The sequence below is a fragment of the Cinclus cinclus genome, chromosome 7, assembly GCF_963662255.1.
Source record: "Cinclus cinclus chromosome 7, bCinCin1.1, whole genome shotgun sequence".
NCBI lineage: Eukaryota > Metazoa > Chordata > Aves > Passeriformes > Cinclidae > Cinclus > Cinclus cinclus.
This window is the reverse complement of record NC_085052.1, coordinates 13,153,353-13,171,715: the sequence shown is the minus strand read 5'-3', so window position 1 is coordinate 13,171,715 and position 18,363 is coordinate 13,153,353. Positions and strand designations below refer to the sequence as shown.

The 18,363-nt window shown below is 40.1% G+C and overlaps 1 protein-coding gene across 4 annotated transcripts in view; it reads right to left on the bottom strand.

The window, feature by feature from the left end:
• The window catches only part of BTRC (beta-transducin repeat containing E3 ubiquitin protein ligase), a 112,905-nt gene that overhangs the window by 35,040 nt on the left and 59,502 nt on the right, over window positions 1-18,363 (bottom strand). For all 4 annotated transcript variants that reach the window (XM_062496948.1, XM_062496949.1, XM_062496950.1 and 1 more), the window contains one exon: window positions 17,483-17,572. In XM_062496948.1, coding sequence (XP_062352932.1) covers window positions 17,483-17,572 — 90 coding nt within the window. The remainder of the gene's footprint in view (window positions 1-17,482; window positions 17,573-18,363) is intronic.

Genomic DNA, 18,363 nt, shown 5'->3' with positions numbered 1-18,363 from the left:
AAATGAATGTTAGTCTAAACACAAAAGCAGCTGTTTAAAGTGAGAGAAGTGAGGTCAGAAAAAACAATGCTGAAATATATTAGTTGTGTTTTAACTAAATTCTCAGTTTGTCATCACTGTTACAAAGGTTTCATTGTGTCTTGAGAAGCAACAGGAGTTTTTCAGACTTCAATGTTATGAGAAGATAGTTGAATCTGAACCTGTGCACACACATTTAGGATAGACCTACTGCATTTCACAAATTCAGGGTACCATGAAGGCAAGTTTGCCTGTTGGGCACAGGACCCAAACAGCCTGGTTACACGAGTTGAGCAGGTAAGGACTACTTGCCTGTCAAGATTCATTATTACAGTAAAACAAGTAATTGCAGCCACTAAGAATTCCATTTTCAGGACTGTGAGCACAACTACTTTGCTGCTCATTTTTAATTTTCCTCAACAGTAAGGTTCAGTAATGTATACAGTGACTACTGCTGTCTCCCTCCAAGCTGCAGCCTCAACTAAGCCATCGGTTACAAGCAACAAGGGACTGCCTGCCTTGCTGAAGTTATCTTAGGTATGAGCTTCCACAGGCAGGCTAATTCAAATCTATTTTTGTAAATTACAGATTGTGTTAAATATACATGAAGGAAAATATGGAACAGTTGCTTTTACTGCACAACATGAGTTATTTCCCATTACAAGTTCCCTCCGAGAAAACTATAAATTTTAGAATCTGCCATTTAGTGGCAGTGACTACTGGTGATTCTGTATTCCAGTCAAGCAGTAGTATTTGCTGAGTACTGCACAGGGCAGAACAATATTCCAGAAAAATCAAGGGACCATCATACCTGACTACAAGTTGGAGGATGCAGTGATTTGTCCAAGTTTTCTCTTCCTTTTAGAAGGATGCAGGCTGTGCCACTGCATCAGCCAGAAGGATTAAATCTTTACATGTATGTAAGACTGTCAATACCTGAAGTACAGTTCAGGGCAATAATTTGACAACTTTTGCCTAAGAGAGAGTGATCAGAAAAGTAAACATAAATTCTTCCTAGAAAATTAAGTCCTCAACCACAAGTGCTCAAACATATTTTCTCTTCCATTTCTTAAATCACACCAACCCCTAAGGACCATTCAATTTGTCCTAATAAAACAAAGCAGGTATGACAAATCTCGAAAACTATACGGTGATAAACATAAAAAATTGAACAGGAACTATTAAAACAAAAGGAAGAAATGAAGAACTACCCCTCCATGAATAAGCCAGCTTGGAAACTCTAGCTGAGGATTTCCAGTCATTACAACAATTGGGTTCTGGAAAAATCTTCTGATGAAAACAATGGAAAAAAAGACTGCAGACCAGACCTTAACCGATTATAAGATAAAACTCTGTAAGTTCACCAAAAAGGACAAAGTAGCATCTACAAGACAAGAGGCTGGACTCAGTGACCTGCAAGGTCCCAAAAGGTGTAATCATGGAGGTTGGAAAATACCTCCAAGATCATCAAGTCTATCTTTGCCAAGGTAACATTAACAGTGGTTAACATTGCCAAGTCTACCACTAAACTAAGTGGCACACATACAAGTCTTCCAAACACCTCTGGGTCTGTGACTCAACTTTCCTGGGCAGCTTGTTCCAATGCTCCATAAACCCTTCAGTTAAAAAAGTTTTTGTAATGACCAATCTAAACTGTCCCTGCACAACATGAGACCATTTCTTCTTGATCTGTCTCTTGTTACTTGGGAGAAGAGACTGACCCTCACTTTGTGACACCCTCCTCTCAGACAGTTGTAGAGAGCAGTAAGGTTCCCCTGAGACTCCTTTTTTCCAGACTACACACCCCCAGCTCCCTCAACCACTCCTCAGAGGACTTGTGCTCCAGACCCTTCACCAGCTCTGCTGCCTTTCTCGGGACTTGCTCAATATTTTTCTTGTAGTAAGGGATCAAAAACTGAACATGGAATTTGAGGTGCAGCCTCACCAGTGCTGAGTATAGGGGGATGATCAGTGCCCTGGTCCTGCTGACCACACTACTTCTGATACAAGCCAGGATGCCACTGGCCTCCTTCATCACCTAGGCAACTGCTGGCTCATGATCAGCTGCTGTTGATCAGTACCCCCTTGTACTTTTCTGCTGGGCAGTTTTCAGCTGACCCAGCCTGTAGCACTGTGTGGGGTTCTTGTGATCCAAGTGCAGGATCCAGCACTTTACTTCCCTGAACCTCATACAGCTTTGGTACATATCTCATACAGGTCTTGGTACATCAAACCAGCCTGTCCATCTCTCTCTACAGAGCCTTCCAACCTTCAAGAAGACCAACATTTCCACACAATTTAGTGTTGTCTGCAAATTTACGGGGGGCACACTTGATCTCCTTGTCCATACTGTCAATAAAGATACTAAACAGAACTGGCCTCAATACTGAGCCCTGGCGAGCACCCCGGTAACTGGTGACCAGCTGCACTTAACTCCATCCACCACCATTCTTTGGGCTTGGCCAGTTTCTCCAGAATGCTTTGGGACATGATGTCAAAGGCTTTACTGAAGTCTAGGTAGACACATTCACAGCCTTAGCACAGATCAGGTTGGACAAGCAGGACTTGTCCCTCATAAGCCCACGCTGACTGGGCCTGATCACCTGTTTGTCCCATATGTGCCCTGTGATGGTACTGAAGATGATCTGCTCCGTGACCTTCCCCAGCACCAAGGTCAGACTGATGTGCCTGTAGTTCCATGGATCCTCCTTCCAGCCCTTCTTGTGTAACAACGCTTGTAATGTCTTGTTCTGAAAGAGGCATTCATCACTTCACAGCTCAGAGCATACCTGAAAAGGCACAGATGCAAACTTGCTGATTGTTAACTAAGCAAGCTGACTCTGAATGAGTAGAGAACATTGATGGGACTGTGGACTCCACTTTTTTAACACACAAACACCAGACTTCATTCCTCTCTCATGGATGACTGGAAGAGCTGTCAATTTTCAGTCTGGCATGTGCCCAGTGAGCTTGAGCCTATCTGTGATTTATGAAATGTACAACCTACACTTCCCACCACGTGCTGAACTGCTGAGTTGCACATGACACGCAGGAACACTACTTATTCTGGTGAGGTTTTATCCATTGACCTTGCCTCCAGGAAACTCCCAGGTAACTTCAGATTGCCCTGAGGCCGTATTCACTGTGCTTGTCACTGGTTTCACAGGATATCCCTCACGGTGTCTGATGCATTTATAATAAAGGTATTACATGGGAACAGAGAATATCTCTTTTCATACCTTCACTGCCTCCAGGTAAACTCTCACAGGATCTGAGACAAACTTTTAAGTTCTTCATTCATGTGATATCTGGATGTCAGATGAAGATCCAGATGTGAGTAATGCAAGTGACCTTAGAGTCCCTGATACAGAGGCACTTTTGCTGGAGGAGTTGCCTTCAAGTCACTTACTGGGAAGATCAGGCCAAGATCTGTTGGGCAGCAAGATGCTGTAACTATGAACTCCATTTTATTCAGGGCCAATTGTCTATTGTTTCCACAATTAGAAGAAAAGTTACATGGTTGATTTCAATACTACTGCTATTCCGTGCCTTTAACTGACCAGTTATGTGGGTATAGACTGCAGTGGCTATCTGAAAACTCCTGGAACTGCCAAGAGCGAAAAATCAGTGCCAGCTGGATCCCAGTATGACTTCAAATCAACTCTTATGACCATCAGGATCAAAACCTGTCCTGCCAGTTGACAGTAATCTACTTTGAGAGAAAGGAGATGGAGGCAAGTGTCTGACCTTCACACAGACTATTTATGTTGCATCACTTGAGGTCCCACATAAGATGAAAAGTTCTTTAGTGCAGTATCAGGAAACTCTGAAAGAAAATGTGTCTGCACCTGAGAACAGAATCTAAAGCATGTTGATCTGGTTTTTCATATTAGAAGGTATTCCACCTGTCAGTACTTGTTCCAAAGAAGTTTCTATGGTAATAAGTGCCTAGAAATAAAGGTAATTACATATTTGGAAGTAAACTGAGTGCAAGACAGCAGGTTGTCCTATGAGAACTGCTTTACTCTATTAAGCATTACTGTAGGATACGAGACTGCAGACTCAACAGAGCTGCTCCCATTTCCCAAGTGATAACTTATCTATGCAATGTATAAACTCACATTTCTCTGACCCCACTTTCATGGGAACTACAAGATATATTTCAGGAACTACTACTTTAAAATATGCATTTATTTCATTAGCGCAGCTAACAGTTTATAATCTCTTTAAAGACAAATTACATTCTGGAACACTTTTAAAGTAACTGTTTAGCTAACAAAAAACCTTAATAAGCAAACGTACAAAATTATTTTTCTTAAAATAAATGTTATCCCTGTGTTTCAATGTTATTAACAGAAGGAGTTTAAGGTACTTACACTTCATAAAACAGATACTGTTTCATTACCCAAGAAACAAAATTACTATGTATCACATGTTGACTCATACTGCTTATATGAAAAAGGACAGTTAAAATCAAGTGAAAATTTTGAATCTCAAATTTTAAAGTGTTTCACCTATAATAAATACTACTTCATTATTAAGAAAAGAAAGATTTCTGTGGAAGAGTAATACTGTATGTAAAAGAGTATAAGGAAGAGTATTATGAATAGAGCTATAAAAACATACAAAATGTTTTGATATATGAAATTTGCTATTACTTTTCAACATGCAAAAGTCAGGCTAAATTGAGTCTGAAAATTGCAACTCCGTTTAACACAGTTTTTATAGAAAATAAAAAAAACAGAGGAATTTTTAAAACATGTTGCTGATATTCTGTCAACAGCTAGCAGACAGTCTGCTAGCCCTCAGAGATCAAAGAAAGAAATGATAATTGGATTAAGTAAAATATAGACCTGACCAAGAAATTCAACACTGATAAAAACGTACACTTGCAAAACCCAGCCAGGAGCTAGAATGAAATTATTTTCTTAGGTTGAAAAAGAATGAATATTGGCTCTATGTTAATTTTAACATATATGTAAACAGTAACAATCCCAAGGCTGCTTATTAATTCACAGATGGCATATTTACAGTGTTTATGATATTATACCCCATATTGGGACATCCCATTACAGAGTCACGGTGGTAAGCTCCATACTTAAGGTGGATTCTGTAGCACATTGCATCTTTCAGTTATTCTCCTGCAGTATGATTACTTTGGGGTAAGAATTTACCACTTGGTTTCCACCCACAGGGGAATCCCTTTGGAAATTGACAAACTGATTTAAGCAGCTGTGGAATAATTTACTGGGTCTTGAGTTTTATTAAAGGAGAACAAAAGGCTTTAAGAGCTTTTGGTGTTTTATGCCACAACAAGAAGGTTCAGTTGGTAACTGTTCACTTTCTCTTAGACTTTCCTCTTGCCTCCGACAAGGATCATATTTGACTGCCATTTGAATGCACCCATTGGTAAGTGCATCTTTCCCAAGGTGCATGTCTAACACAGCCCTTTAAAAATGGTCCTGGGAAGAGAGAAGATGCCACAGCAACAGAGCCCAAATCAACATTAGGTGTATATAAACAAAAATAGTGTTTAAATACAAAACATGCCTCAACTGATACCATGTTTCTAGATTCCCAAAAGTCTAATGAGGAAATGTTAAGCAGCATTATCCTTTTACAGATGAAAGAACTGAGATAGAAAAGCAGAATACGGCAAAGAAAAAAAGATATCTCAAAATCTGGGGTCACAATTCCTAATCTAATATTCTTCCTGTGAGACCTCATTGCTTACTATAAAGAAACTATTTCCTCCCTAAATTTCAGTTGCTAAAATAACTTTTGAACTTCTCTGCAAAAAGGGGATGCAGTGAGTCCAACACTCACCCCAAGAAACACTGGAAGGATTAATTAAAGTTTGTGAAGCATTGAAAGTGCAGCAGAAACCCCCAGGAGGAAGTCTGTATTTCCATATTCTGACCAGGACTTGAAAGGCATGCAATAAATACAGCCTGGGGCACAGAACAAGCAATACAAATAAAATAAAATATTGAACAGCTGTTTGTTAAGTGAATACTGTTCATCCCATACACCAAATTTTATTTCTGCCTTAGGCTGCAGGGAGTGGGAGGCTGAAATAAAATGATACTTTGAAGGGTTAAATAATGATAAAATTATAAAAAAATGGAACTGTTTCTTACAAATGAAAATATTAAGACAACCTTTACAAGCAGAACTGCAAGCCCCACTCATTATTATATTAGAAATACAACTGGTTAGATAGAACAAAACGTCTGCGTTTCACCAGTTTAACTTCTTTGTGGAGATGTAGCGTCCTTCAGCCTATAAAAACTAAGTGGACACAACCAAACTCATACAAAGCCCTCATTTTTTAAAAAGGGGTGAGAAGGAAAGAGATTACATCACTCTCACAAAACCAGGAACGTTCCAAATACTACAGTAAGCAAAGAAGCTGAGATGTGCCTGGAGCTAAACCCCGAAGGAGCCAACTTCACCCATAGCAGTGTTCCTCCCCAGCACACTGCTGCCTATCTAAACCTAAAGCAGGCACCACAGAGCTGCTGCTGGGTGCGAGCTCGCAGCTCACACAAACAGCCTGCACGCCTTGCTGGGTGCAGGGCACTGACTTTTGCCTTCTCTTGCAAACTGACAAGAGTTTATTTGCTTTTCAGCATCAGAAAGCGGAATACCTAAAAGTAAAGAGAGCCTGTGTCCTGACTGGAAAAATGAAAGGAAAGCAGCACAGCTGCTGTGCCCAGAGTGACAGAGCCTCACTCTTCTACCACTACAACTTCTTCAGGAATTACAGGGAAGGAGAAAACAATTGCCTAACAACAACAGAGAGAGCAAGGAAGGAAGAACAGGAACCGTGGTAATAAGAAGTAGCTGCATTCCCACTGTAAACATTAATATTATTTTCTAACATTTCTTGTTTTCCTTTCCAGAAATTGTTCCGTAATATCACTTCTCTCCTCCCCCCCCCATTATTTTTGTCCCTTTATAAAAATAAAGATTTTCCTAAGACTGGTATGCAGAACTGACAGCCATTAACGCCAGTGTCTAGAATGTACTTGAGAAAACTGTGATTTTCTCAAATCACCAGGAAAAAAGATCAAGTCAATCCTAGCAATTAAAGCAGTCAAATATTTTTAATTATAATTTCTTATTGTTAAGTGAATAAACAAAAAATATTGGTGCAAAAAAACACATTTGGAAAAAAAACAACAAAAAAGAGCACTAGGAAATCAACCCAGTATTTGATGTCTCCTCTTATTTTGCTGCTGAAAGCCGCATGGCACACATAGTATTTTTAACTGAGGAGTCTTGTTTCAAATATATGCTGAGGAATCTTATTTCAAACATATACTAAATAAGGAGAGGAGTATTAAAACAAGCAGTCCCTTACTCTAATTTTATCCATCTCCCTCCTCTTCTTTCCTTGATGCAGTGAAACTTTAACACCGAACCACAAACTGTCCCTCCCTCTCCCTCTCTCTCTCTCTCTCTCTCTCTCTTTTTTGTAAACAGTGATCAACATTTTCCTAAATGACCCCCGAAACGACCTACTTTGAAACTACTCATTAGTAACAGCCACGTTTGCAGTATTAACCTGGATGTGGCTGTTTATTAAGATCTTTTAAGGGGGTTAGAATGAAGACACACTGCCAGTGTACAGGGAGCACAGAAGGGGTAATTTAAAACCCATGTTTTTCCTCCCCCTCACCGAAAACATGCCCAACATTGTGCAGCTGTGCTGCCAGCTTCATCACTCCCTCCATCTCCACTCTTGCTAATTAAAAGGTTGATCACAGAACAATGCTCTTCTCATTAATTTCAGCTTTCTGATTGGGCAGGATTCCCACTCGCTCCGCCTGATCTTTTCCACACTGCTGAAGTTAATGTGACAGGAGCCCGAAGATGGATTACCTGCTGCCATATTGCCCATCACCTCCAATCAGCAGCTATCGGGGTAAACTGATTGTTCTAATTTGCTCTCATTATTTTTACAATATCAGGAGAAAATAACGCACACAGCTCACTGTCAAAGCCGTGAAAATCAGCCATTAGTTAAACCCAGACACTGAGTGGCTTTATTAGAAGCACTGCAGTTTATTGATTCAGCTTCGGTAAACTAAGATAATACCTGTCCTCTTTAAATGCACTTTTTAAGGCACACTTATGTAGCAAGAAAATATTTATTAGGATACTTTTGGAAATGCTTGCTGTCTCAGCCTGTTATTTTGATACGCTGGCAGACAACAAAGATTAAGAACAATGGAAGCTTGACTTCCACATAAAGAAGGGCAAAATATGCAGCATTAACTGCATGGCAGCGTGCACGTCTCAGCCACTCTTCTACAGTTTAAATAAAAATCATCTCAGGACTACTATGGCAGGTGAATATGTAAATAACCACACAAAATACAGTATTACCATAAAGGCAGACATGGTCCAGGCATGATTGTATGAACTGTATGTACAAGGTCTGTGATTTAGTACTGGGTTTGATTTTCTGTTAGTTGGGGATTTTTTTTGTTTTTTGGCTAAGCAAAAGAACCTGCATAGCCCAGCATTAAAACACAGGGTCTGAGAGCAGTAGGTCCAAATAAGAGAAAAGCTGTTTTGTATGGCTGGGAACTATTTTTTACCCTACGTAAAGGCATTATGCTGCCACAACTTGGGAACAGGATCTGAAATGTCATTCCACACTAAAGCCTCACAGGATCCCAGAGCTAAGAAATTAATAAAGTAACGTTAGCAGAATTAAGTCAGACATTTTTACACCAGTGCGGTGTTTAGAAAATGCTGAAAATTCTGGACCTCTGACTGTCTCTATGTTGTATATAAAGGGACCTACCTTATTTTGCCTGCTGCCTATCTGCATCTTAGCAAAGGAAAATGCTAAATAATGGGATTAACAGAAACATGATACCTTAAATCTTGCTAAACATAAACCCCTAACTGGTGTCTACGATGTTCTAACTGGCAATGTACTCCAAGAGTGACAGGCAGAGCACGGCAGACTGATTTTACTTTTAAATAATATCTAAATTAGATTAGTTCTTTGTGTAGATCTGCATGAACCAGAGGGGACATTCATCATTGTGCCAAAAAAGTTAAATTCACTGGGGTACGCTCAAAGTGAATGGTTCTAGACCTACGTTTTATCTCTCAGATGCATCATCAAGATGCTGTGCCAATATGCATGAAGCCAGCTAGGAGCTGCAAGAAAGACAACGGGAGAGTAACTGAATAGTAGAAAAGGTTTAATTTTTTCCTTTGTAGATTATGAATTGCTTGGGACAGGATCTGTGGTTTCACTGTCTTGTAAGCACAGAGCATCCCTTTCAAGACTTGAGCTTCTTTTTTAATATTTAAATGGCTTAAATATAAAGAAGGGTATTCTCCTCCCTCCCCCTCCAAACCACATATAATTCTAGATCCCCCTCCTCCCCCTGATGTAATTTAAAATGCTACAATTTTCATTACTGCTTTTTAATATTTTTAAATCCTCTTCAGCTAGAGCCTTGCGTTTGGCGTATGATTTTTCCTCCCTCCTAGAAAAGCCACCTCCTAGCTTTGTTTGGTATCTCTTTTGACCCTTGCTAATGGTGTTCTCTTGGAGGGGCGTGCCATGCTTTTCCTCTTAAAATTCCTGCACTGAAAGACTGCACCACACCACACTCCACAAAACGTGCTGATGGCACAAATTACAAGCCCCCAGCCGAACGCTCCAGCCCCCACCATTCGGGCAGATTTATGTGGGCTCTTGCCGACGTTATTACAAGTCAGAGTTTATTGGGAAATTGTTACATTATGCGGAGTGTCTAACAAATTGCTTATGCTGCTATAATTGGATTACAACAGCCGCTTGCTCCCACCGGTAAGATTAGGCAAGTAGGACTCCTGCCGATCTCTGAGCGTTAGCAGTAATTTTATTTGCCTTGCCTCTCTCTTTCCTAACAACATGCCTCTTTCCCTGCCAGCTGTCTGCTGAAAAGGCACAGGCTTGTTCCTTGGCCCTAACAATGCAATTACAGCCCTGCAGATCGCACTGTTTGTGCATTAAGTACAGAGCCAAAACGAGGCGAATTGATCGTTTGACTTTTGGAGGAGCCATGTGATCTCTGCGTGCGGGTGATCCGGCACGCACCGGCGGGCAGTGCTGCAGTGCGCGCCTCGCGATGAACCCGCTCCCAGCACCACACCTGCGGGAGCCCGCCCCACCTGAACCCCCAGGAGCCTACAAAAACTGCCTCGGTTTTGGGCGTTCTCTTGCTAGGCTGAGCTCAGAACTCTGCCTTCTGAAATGTGTTACTTGGCCGCATCAGTGGCTCCCCTGCAGTGGGCCACACTAGGAAATTGTTATTACCACATTTCGTACTATGAGCTTCAGCACAAGAATTGGATATATTTTCAAACAACTTTTTCAATTCTTGTATTTGAAAAATACTAAAAATACATCTAATGTCATGTACTCCATACCATCTGAGGGTGCTGTCACTGCAGGTGACTGCTTAAAAAGCAATGCTTCCCTTCATGTCTGTCACCATTTCTCACCAAAGCCACCAATGACTTGGATTCCAAACTGTTTTTCCAGCACAAAGGATCCTGAAGTACTTTGTAAATGCAAGTCCCGTTTGGTTGTAACACTCAACCTGGTAAACACTCCTTACACGCTTAATGTGATGGATCTTGAATGAAGACCTCAAGGCTGTAATTCCTTATGCACAGTATCCATCACCAAACACAGCAAGGAACTACGGTACGCGATACTACACATAATATAGTTGCAGGGAAATTTTGACTAAGGATTTAAAAGATTTCTATTACATCTTCACTGTCTGTACACTGAGAGGATTCCATAATGATTTTATTTAGAAGAGAGCCCTGGAAGAGACCTCCAGCTCAGCCTCCTGCTCCAAACAGGGTGTATTATGAGGTCAGATCAGGTAATTCATGGCTTCATTTAATCTGGTCTTGAAAACCTTCAAGGACGGGGGCTGCAGAACCTCCACAAGCAACCTGCTCCAAGCTTGACTGTCATCACCACCAGAAAACACTTCCTTGAAACCACTCAAACATGAGATGGAGTCCCTAACATCTGTGCGGGGACCCTCCAGTATTTACTGAACTCAGTCTGAAATATAATGCTACTTGCTTTATCAAGACTCCAAACCATGGGGTCCATAAATTAGAAAAATCTCCATCAAGTTGACCAAAATTTGAAAATGATTCTTCATATCAAGATTCTGCCTATCCCCTGCCTGACCATCCTTACTGCAGAGCTTGGAGAACTGAACTCCATAATACGCTTAAGAGACCCTCAGCTACAAAGCAGTGTATGAGTTAGCTTTTATATTACTATTTCTTCATAGTCTCTGTTGCATTTTAAAAAAACCCAAGTGTAATTCTTTTTTAATTTGTGGTTTCATTGACATGCAAAGTCATTTTGGGTGGTAAGAGTAGCAGAAATGACAACCACTCCACAGTGTTTGTGTAACTGAAGACTAAGGAAGCCTGTTTACACATAGTTTAACACTCAAAAGAAACTCTGAACAGCTGAAATGCCTTATAAATAGCTCAGACCCAGAGGAAGTGCAAACGTCTGCATTGTGAATTGTAGATCTTAATTACAGACAATGGCTGGTACAGCAAGTAGCACAGAAAAAAAAAAGTGAAACAGTTGCACTGTTCATGGTTGGCAATAATTCTTCAGGAAAATATTTACTATCAATCAGTTATGAGAAAAGGGACTCTGCGCTCATAAAACAGCACGTTGCTTCTCATACCAGGACCATTTTGCTTCAGCATAATCTGAATTTAAACAGCTTGTTTCCTGCGGATATAATTTTGGAAATAAATAAAACAAGTCTATCAAAATCTGGAGAATGTGTATAGTGGGGTGGAGTGGGGGGAGCAGGAATATCACATTTCTTTCTCTGTCATTTGCAAAGTGGCTATTAGACCGAGATGAAGCTAAAGCATAAAGATTGTCTTGACCTAAGAAAAGATAGACAAACTAGCAATGAAAATAAAAGTAGTCATATTTGTGGCAGGAGGAACATCATTAGGTCAAAGCTTTTAGATAAACCTCTGATGCAATTTTCTACTTTTGCTGCCTGAGAATTCACTTTCAAAGGATCTTTTTGCATGTTAAGTACTCCCAGCAATGTCCCTGCAATGCCTGCCATTCACACACCCCTCTTATTAGAGAGAATACTTCCAACAGAAGGGCAAAATGACATGCTTACATCTCTATCAGCCAGTGACTGAGGCAGTGTTTATCCAGTTTTCAACAACCTCAAAAACTGCTGTCCCTCCCAGAGAAAGGTATACCCAAGACACAGTAGAGGATACTTTACTGAGGGATTTGGGGCTGCAAGCGCATCCACTGACAGTCCCTCTGCACCATTACACAGAGGCTTTATATTAAAAATTAAGCTAACACTACTTTTCTTATTAAAACAGTTGAACAAATATCAGGAAACTGAATGTTGCTAGTCAAATAATGTGTGTTCGTGATTAAATTGCTCTAATTTCAATCTCAGGGACTGGAAAGGCTTGAAAAGCACTAGAAAACGGTGCATTATCTGAAGATATACTGACTCAGTGGTATGCCACAGCAGAACTCTGAGCTGGTTGTGCTATTCATGCAAAGTAAATGCAGACACACTCTCTGGAAAAAAAAGAGCCATCAATCTGTGACATAAAGGGACTTGAGAGTACAAGAGGGACATCTTCAGATCAATTTGTCCTACTGCCAACTGGAACATCCAGCCTGGAACCCTAAATGTTTCTTTATTAAAGAGTGCTAGTGGCTTCTCCTTTAAATTCATATAAAAAAATTCCAGACTTAGTGTTATTGTTGTGCAGACTATATTTGTTCTAAAAATTCGAAAGTAGTGATGCAGAAAGAACTGACAAAGGAAAGCAGATTTCAATTACCAGCTATTTCCACCACTCCTTGCTTTAGCTGAATCACCCTTGAGTGTAAATTGTGTCCCTACAGCTAAATAATAAGATGCACCTTTGAAAGGAAATTTCACATTACATGCTGGAAGTGCCAAGGCCTATTCTGTGTTTCCAGAACTGAGCACAACAGAGCTCCGTCCCACCTTCAGAAGTATGATGAATAGCAAAGATTCCCTAAAAGACGGAAAATGCTTAAAAGACCCTGAGAAGTCCCTTAGTTTGCCAAGACCTTAAAAAGCAAGACCAGTTATTAAATGTGAGTTGCAAGCAGTGGTCTGAAACAGAAGTCTGATTTTGCAAGGGTGGTGTGCATTTTTCTGTATTTTTCTTCTTCCAATTTTACTCAGATCAAGGTAGAGGCAGAGAACCTCTCCCAACTGCTGCTGCTGAGTTCAGAGCTAAGGAGAAACCTGGGGATGCTGCATGCCATTCTGAAGGTGTCTCATCAGTGCTATCTCTCCCAGGGATGCCATAGGGTGCCTGTCTCTGAACAAGTAGGAGAGAATTCAATGTGCAAAATGAAACTGAGAACATTTCTTTGTACAGGAGATACTGATGAACTGGAACCAACTGCAGGAGTTAATAAACAGTAAGCCCTATCTAATGAATGGAGGAAATGGGTATTGACTGCAGAACTCTTGAGATCAGCTATACATCAATCTCTTGTTGGGAAAGAAAAGAGCACTTGGAGTCAAAAGGCTATTTCCAGGATCCAGGAAAATGCAATATCTAACAAACTCAAAGCAAACACCAAAACTCAGACCTAGCACACCACATAATGAAAGGCAGAAAAGGTAAGACCTCTGTTTGAAAACAGGACTGTATATAATCTATCCAAGCAAAGACTCAGCCAAAGAGACTACAGACATATCAGAGCATCCCTCATCACACATCAAACATAAAGTGTGAAGGTCACCACAGAAAGATTTCCTGGGTACAGAGCAGAAGAGAAACTTGTTTGCACACCCAGGAGCATCAAAAAATCCTAGTGACATACCAGATGCCAGGGGACTTTTAACTATGTCCCTCTCTAATTGAGGATGAAGCACACACCAACACCATTATCTGCCTGAAGATACTGGCTTACAAAATATGGAACAAACAATAGGAACAGATGCTCATTTGGCCAGATTTCAATAAGCCTCATTAAAATCAAACACCCTGTCCTTGGAGCCCAGGTCCACGCTACATTTCTACCTTATTTAAGCACCTAGCACCAATTCCTGAGGAGGAGGTCCACTTGTGGTTGCACACCAGTACTACCATTAAAAGAAACCCTCTTGCAGAGATTTTTGGGTTTCTAAAGAAACAAAAAGAAGGAATTTTTATATATGTGCCTGTATGTGTACACACACAAGCAAAACACAGTCAGAGACTGAGACTGCATTTCCTTTTAAAGGATGCTAGCTTGAATATATGTCAGACTTGTTGATCATTCAAAGGCAATGGGCAAAAAGATGACAAAAAACCCCAGAAAACTCTGGCACATGGGAGAGAAATCACATTACAGATCACACAGGTGAAATCTGTGCATCACAATGTAACATTTTTAATTTAAGATCCCAGCTCTTCAGTCAGAACATGCACACACTTGAAACAATTTCTAATGCTCCTTATTTGCTTTTACTCAAACATGTCCAAGTCCTATCAATGGAGATTCAGAGGACAAATACCAGAAAAGTAGGGTTAAGAACAAGACACAAAGATTTATCAGAATATTGTATTTTAGCTTTATTTTAAAATGTCTGAATAAAACTAGTTAATTCATAGGTTTGCAAAAGGCACTGAGCACCTGGCTGCAGAAGCAGCATGACACTGTACAAAAAAAACAGAGAGACAAGGTTTACTAACAAACACAAACTTCCTTGAGTGATCAAAATACTGAGGCCCTATGCTGCTTTCCACACCTGAATATATGTATCTGTTTCCCCGCCCCCCCCATTTAGGAAATATGTCAGTTGTTAGGTTGGTAGTTTACACTGGATGTCCTGTACAGAAACACTCATTCACAAGAGTTAACAAATGGACAGTGCTCCAGTCTGAGACAAGGTACCTTAATACTGATATGTGTGGCCTCAAGGGTAACTGAATTTCATTCTCTGAAGAAACTTTTAGTAATGTCAAGCACACAATCAGTAAATACCATTAATACAGTCTTACCAGAGCACAGTTATCTTTTCTGCAAGTAGGTGCAGAATCAGAAATTTGGTTTTCAGAAAAAAACATTGTCTCTTGCAGACTGACTGACACATCTGGCAAGCAGGTGATAATGCAGACAGTGGCTCCCAGTCAGGGCTAACACTGCACTGCAGAATCAGAAAAAAATAAATCTTAATTTCCAAAGTAACCCTTTCTGTGTTTCACAGCGAGTTAAAAAAAAAACCTGAATCCCCTACAATATATTTGGAAAAGTGCTGCAGATAATGAAACCTGCAGCACCTTCCAGTATTCACCTTCCTGGCAAAACATTTTAAAGTCCAAGGCTATAAAATATATTAATCATGGAAGATAAAACTTGCAGTATGCATGTAGCAGGAGAAGGTCTCTGGACTCCTGAAATCCCATTTAAGCCCTTCACCTAAAGAACATTTAACAGTTAAGCCATTTGCCTATGCCATCACTGAACAATGTCCACTTAGATAGCTGGATTTATAAATGCTTTGATACTTCTGGAATTTGAAAGACATGCTTTCTCAGAACTGACTTAATCTGGTTTGTAGATAGGAAGGCAAACGAAAGGAGTACAACAGCCAGGCAAACTAGTCCTAGAGAAATTATATCCCCTGAAAAGTCCTTATGTTTATATATATATATGTCTGTGTGTGTGTGTGTTTATATGTGGATTTCCATACATATATATATGATGGCAGACTGTCCAAGAGTATATATACACGTATATTGCCCTACAGCATACAGAGACACAATACTTCAAAAACACACATTTTTTTATCTCCAGGATGATGTCTCAAATTCAACCTCAATAGCATGAAACAAGTCTTGCTGTTCCTGCCTTGAGCCCTACCCCACACTACAAATCTGCTGAAAACATAACTGTTGGAGACCTAATACTTCGGACATGGTTAAAGTATGTGAATTTGTTTAAGAGGCACCACTTAAATTAGCTGTACTTCTTGCACACCCTTGCTCCTTAGTGAGGCAATCAGGTCAAACAGAACACTGTAGAGCAGATGGGGTTGAATGGCTTTACTCCCATGAGCTTGCTGTGAGCTGCTTTATGGCATTGGAACGATGCTCTATGATGAGACAACTCAGCCAGAGCTGTTCTGCTTCAAGAGTTTCACCTAGTCTGTATAAAGCACCCTAGGAAGAAGTGTGCAAGACCAGTCATATTAAGAATGGAAGTGCTGGTATTAAACTTTTTATCAGGACTTTGTACCAGAACTGGCAGCTTCTCTCAGAAGTGCTTCTCCAGTGGAAGGTAACTGGCATGTCAAGCACAGTTCATGAGTGCTAAGTCACCTTCAAGCACCATTACAAACTTCTATGGTAGCCAATTCCCTGACAGGAGTCAAAAGTAATGGGACATCCAAATCTCACCAGCAAAATCCCAGCAAAGATTTAGCTGGGAAATTATCTTAAAGGTCAATACTGAAGTGGCCCCTGAAGGGACAAGGTACCTTTAACAACCAAAGTATGAAAGAAATGGACTTCAAGAAGATCAAGGAATAATAACTGAAAGAGAGAACAGGCTTTTGAGTGGTCGGGTTTGTGGTGACAGAGAAGCAACAAAATGCCAGCTGGTTTCAGTAACAGATGGCTGCATGCACTGATCTGTCCTGCATGCCCATTCTAAACTTCCTTTCAGTGGAAATACAAAGCTTACACAAGGCTAAACGCATCCTTTACACAGCCTTTCCACACATCACCATGGTTCAAATGTCCTCCATTCACAAACAGACCAAGCTGTACATTGTTTTACTCTAGTTATGCTGAATTGTACGAAAAGAGAGTGGCTAATGGCCCCTCATCTTTTCCAATCACATCCACCTCACTTGTCAAGAAATTACTTTTCCATGACAGGCTAATAAATTCGTTTTCCTACCATTCTGACTGTAATATCCCCCTTGTCCCCTTCCTTTAAGTACAGTGCTCACTGTATTTTAATTGAATAGCTTTTTGCACCTCCCTTCTGGTAGCTAATAAAGGGGACCATGGTAGAAAGAGCTCTCATGCAGTATTTCTAATATGTATCTGGACATTTATCATTTGAAGTTGCCACAACTAATTACATGGCTGGCATAGGTCATCCCACTGGAAAAGCCTATTACTTGTATAGCAGAATGAACCCTTCAATCCTACATAGCTCAGGACTCAAGCAATCATTTCCAGCAGAGAAAAACAGCAAGTCTAAAATCTCTACACTGAAAGACAGAAAAGCCTATCCAAAATACTTGCTCTTTGTTTAAATATTTTTTCCTAATTTTAATATTTAACAAGAACTTTTCATTGACTAATAATGAACAGTTGGCTAAAAATCCCTCAAAACCAAAGCTGTTCTCTTACTTACTTTGGCCACACAGTTTTCAGTCTTCATAGCAGTGCTTCCTAGACATACTGTTTCCTGGTTTAAGCACAGTCTGGCACAGCTGTTGTAGGTCTGCAGAAAGATTGAAATGGTTATGAATAGAAGAACACAATTTTCTTTCAGGCACCACATTTTTGGCACAGGAACCTACACTAACTACTACTCTATTACATTTCCTTTTTCTAAGATGTAAATGTTTCAAACCAAAATAAATTAGTTTGTAGTAAAAGTCTATGTTCAGGGCATGCATGTCCTCTGAGAAGCTATGTACAATTTTACAGTACGGAAATACAAAGAAAAATATTTTTCTTCTCTGTTCCTTTGAAAATGGAAAAAAATCTCAGTTTTCGCTCTATCACAAAATGCTGCATAATGGAACAACTAAAGCAAGGTGATTCCTACACAGAGAGAGTAGTTATCACACAGTATGTCAAATTTGAATAAACATCAGACTTTATCAAAACATAAAATGTAAAATACATGGGACACAACGAAGGTTATAATCAGAAGGGAGCAAATGCAGACCACATTTCATTGTTGTATTTGGTCTTCTCAGTTATGTAAAGCTTTTAAATTTTTTTTTAAAGCAGAATGTCCTTCTTCTTTAATGCTGCCTTGTCCAAGTGACCCCCAGCTGGGGCTGCAGACTTCAGAGTCTTTGCAGAACACATCACTCATAGTCCCTCTCCCTTTTGAGGGAAGTGTATGAACAATACTTACAAAGTGGGCTTAAAATTATAATTTGGTTGACTTATCTGTTTAAACTAATATGCATAAGAACTCCGGAGCTTCTAATGGAGGCTCTCCTCCTCAACCCCAGCACCTTTGCATCTAAGAGCTCCAGCATGGGATTAATACACCTG